General features: G+C 59.1%; 2 protein-coding genes across 2 annotated transcripts in view; both read right to left on the bottom strand.

The window, feature by feature from the left end:
• The window catches only part of UBE4A (ubiquitination factor E4A), an 11,891-nt gene extending 10,454 nt beyond the window's left edge, over window positions 1–1,437 (bottom strand). The window contains 2 exon segments of the mRNA XM_017738389.1: window positions 44–120; window positions 1,405–1,437. Coding sequence (XP_017593878.1) covers window positions 44–120; window positions 1,405–1,437 — 110 coding nt within the window.
• Window positions 1,213–2,964, bottom strand: LOC103618535 (G protein-activated inward rectifier potassium channel 4; the record flags this gene model as incomplete). The annotated part of the gene is made up of 2 exons (XM_008636958.2): window positions 1,213–1,796; window positions 2,016–2,964. Coding segments are annotated over 2 exons (1,293 nt in total), but the record flags the coding sequence as incomplete, so codon positions are not given.
• Window positions 2,965–2,969: the final 5 nt, after the last annotated feature.

Raw genomic sequence — 2,969 nt, 5'->3', positions numbered from 1 at the left:
CAGCTGCCCCCCCCGGTCCCAACGCTGCTCCCTCCGGTCCCACCTCGGCCGTCGCCGGACAGCGCTGCGCGTCACCGCGTCGCTCAGTAATGACGTCACCGCGACGCGCCGGAAGCGAAGCTGCGGGAGGCGGGACTTAGCGCGTGAGGGGGGCGGCAGCGCCTCCTGGCGGCGGGGAGAGGGAAGGACACCGGGAAACGGGAGCGGAGCGGAGAACGGGACAGGGACGGGCACACGGACACGGACCCGAGCGTGTCCCGTACTGTGAAACGCGATCGTCTGTGCGATAACCGAGTTTGTGTTTGTTATTCGCCCAGTGACCTGCATTTGAATAGTAACGAGATGTAAATGGCATGCTTAGTATGCAAATCACGATTTTATATCGAATCAATGCGCATATTGACCCTTATTAACTTTGCACCTACAAACACTTGTTTGCAGCTGCATAAACACAGCAAAAGCTGCAGCTTTTTTTTTTTTTAATCCTTTTTCTTGTGTGGGGAGTTTTATGTTTGTAGGGGATTTGGGCTGGGGCTGCAGGGGGGGTGTGGTGTAGGGACACTGATGTCTATGTTTATATTACACCCCTGCTCCCATCCATCCCTCTGTGCTGGGCTGACATCGGCTCCAGGGCCCCCCCAGCTGCTCCAGCCCTCCTTCTCACCCCTCTGAGTAGATTTCAGGTGGGGTCAGAAAAGACCCTGCCCAAGACTCCATGGGAAGATACAAAGGTAGGCTGATAGAGGGAAAGCAAAGGCGGACAAAGGGGGTTAGATCCAAAGGGTTATTCTGCAACCCATGAAATGCTCCCTGAGGCAAAGCTGGCTGGGCACTGCAGGAGGGTCCCCAGCACAGCCAGACCCTGTGTACACAGATCTTACTGATTTTTTTTCAATCCAGGCCCCTGGCTCAGGCCTGGGCGCTGCCCTGCCAAATGCTGCAGGTGACTCCAGTGATGTCACTCCTGTAATATTACTTTAATTCTACTACACCGTGTCCACCCTCTCCCAGCCATCAGCCCGGTGCAACATTTCCATGCCAGAGGAGTCCTGGGGCACCATGTCAGGCAGGGAGGGGGAGCAGCTTGGGGTGTTGGGGGGGGATGGCATGGTGCAGGACTGAGCCCATGGCACTGGGGGGCTCTGGGCTTTGCCTCCTCTTCACCTGGCCCCCCCGAGGGTTCCCCCAGAACAAACACGGCTGATGGTTGGGTGGTTTTGTCATGAACAGCCTTTACTTGCCCACTAGTCACACTTCTTGTTCCTTGTTACAAAAGAAGCGTAACAAAAATAATGCCCTGTGGCTGCAGCTGGGGGAATGTGTGGGGCGAGGGCACAAGGTCTCAGCCCCACAGAGGAGGGTGGGCTATGGCACTGTTGGCGTGGGGCACCCACGGGCACCAACCGGGCCGGGGCATGGCCAGGCGGCCCGTCCCATGGTCCCCGGAGCGGCTCAGGCAGGTAATTCCTGCTCCGGTGGCTCATCCCGGATGCCCTCAGCCACGCTGCCAGGAACACTCATCCCCACCAGCACGTCCTCGCTGGGTCCCGGCAGCACACAGGGCTGCAGGAGGTGGTCCCAGTAGAGGCTGAGCGTGGAGTGTTCCTGCTGTTCCAGCTCCTTCAGCTGGTGCAGCTCCTTGGCGCTGGCCGCTGGTGTCTGCACCTCGAAGGTCATCTCGAAGCGGCTGTAGTCCACCTGGAAGGCGCCTTTCTCCAGGGACATGCAGGGCTCGAAGCGGTATCCCCAGAGGATCTCGTCCTCTGTGTAGGAGGTGCGGGCTTGGCACGTCATTCCTGCGGCAAGACAACGGCTGAGCTGTTCCGGGGCACCGCAGAGAGCCCCCTGCTCCTAATGAGGGGCTTCCAGCCCTGCATCACCCATGGCCCACTGCAGCCAGTTTTGACCCTGAGCATCTCTTGACCTGATGTCACTCCTGGGCCCAGGTTTCCCCAGCATCTCCAGGACCCCAGGGGAGCCACCCCTCTCCACCCTGACCCCCCCAGATCACTTGCCTGTGGCTTCCACGATGCCCTCGAGGATGATAATGATTTCGAACTGCTCCCGGCGCAGTGACTCGGCTGACATGTCCCAGAAAGGGCTGTGATGGTTGATGACATGGCAGATGATCTGGGGCTCCACCAGGAACAGACGGTCCTCCCCTGTGTCATAGCCCAGGTTCAGTTCCGACTGCTCCAGGGGGATGAACTCCCCCTCAGCCGTCTGACGGGACTTGATCAGCTTTGCCCTGATCTTGGCATCCACCATGTGGCTTTCCCGCAGGTCCCCCACACGAAACATCAGGCAGAGCTTCTCGTCCCGGCGGGAGATGACGCAGTTCTTGCTGAAGATGAGGGTCTGGGCACGCTTCTTGGGCCGGGAGATCTTAACGAACATGCAGCCAACCATCATGGCATCGATCATGGAACCGACGATGGACTGTGCCATCAACAGGATGACGCCCTCGGCACAGTTGGCTGTCACCATCCGGGTGCCATAGCCAATGGTCCGCTGGCTTTCCACTGAGAGGAGCAAGGCAGAGACAAAGCCATCCACATTCTCGATGCACGCCCGCCACTCGGGATCGCCCTGGTGCCCAACGTCACCCCGCACCCAGGCGTCAAAGAAGTAGATAAAGCCAAAGACCAGCCAGGTGATGATGTAGCACATCATGAAGACGAAGAGGAACCAGCGGTACTTGAGGTCTACAATGGTGGTGAAGATGTCCGAGAGGAACCTCTTCTTGTCCTGGATGTTGCCCAGATTCACCTGGCACTTGCCCACTTTTGTCACATAGCGCTGCCGCTGCCGCTTGCTAGCCTGGACCATCGGGCTGTCCTCCTCCAGCAGCTTGCAGCGCCGGCTCTGCAGCCCCTCCGGGGTGGGGATGGTGGAGCTGCGGGCAGAGGTCTTGCCGTGTGACGAGTTGGGGATGTTGGCCACGCTCAGTGCATGCAGCGGATACAAGC

Source organism: Corvus brachyrhynchos, unplaced genomic scaffold (genome assembly GCF_000691975.1).
Source record: "Corvus brachyrhynchos isolate BGI_N302 unplaced genomic scaffold, ASM69197v1 scaffold46, whole genome shotgun sequence".
In the NCBI taxonomy this organism is placed as follows: domain Eukaryota; kingdom Metazoa; phylum Chordata; class Aves; order Passeriformes; family Corvidae; genus Corvus; species Corvus brachyrhynchos.
Note: the sequence above shows the minus strand (reverse complement) of the source record. Positions and strands in the feature narration are given on the sequence as shown.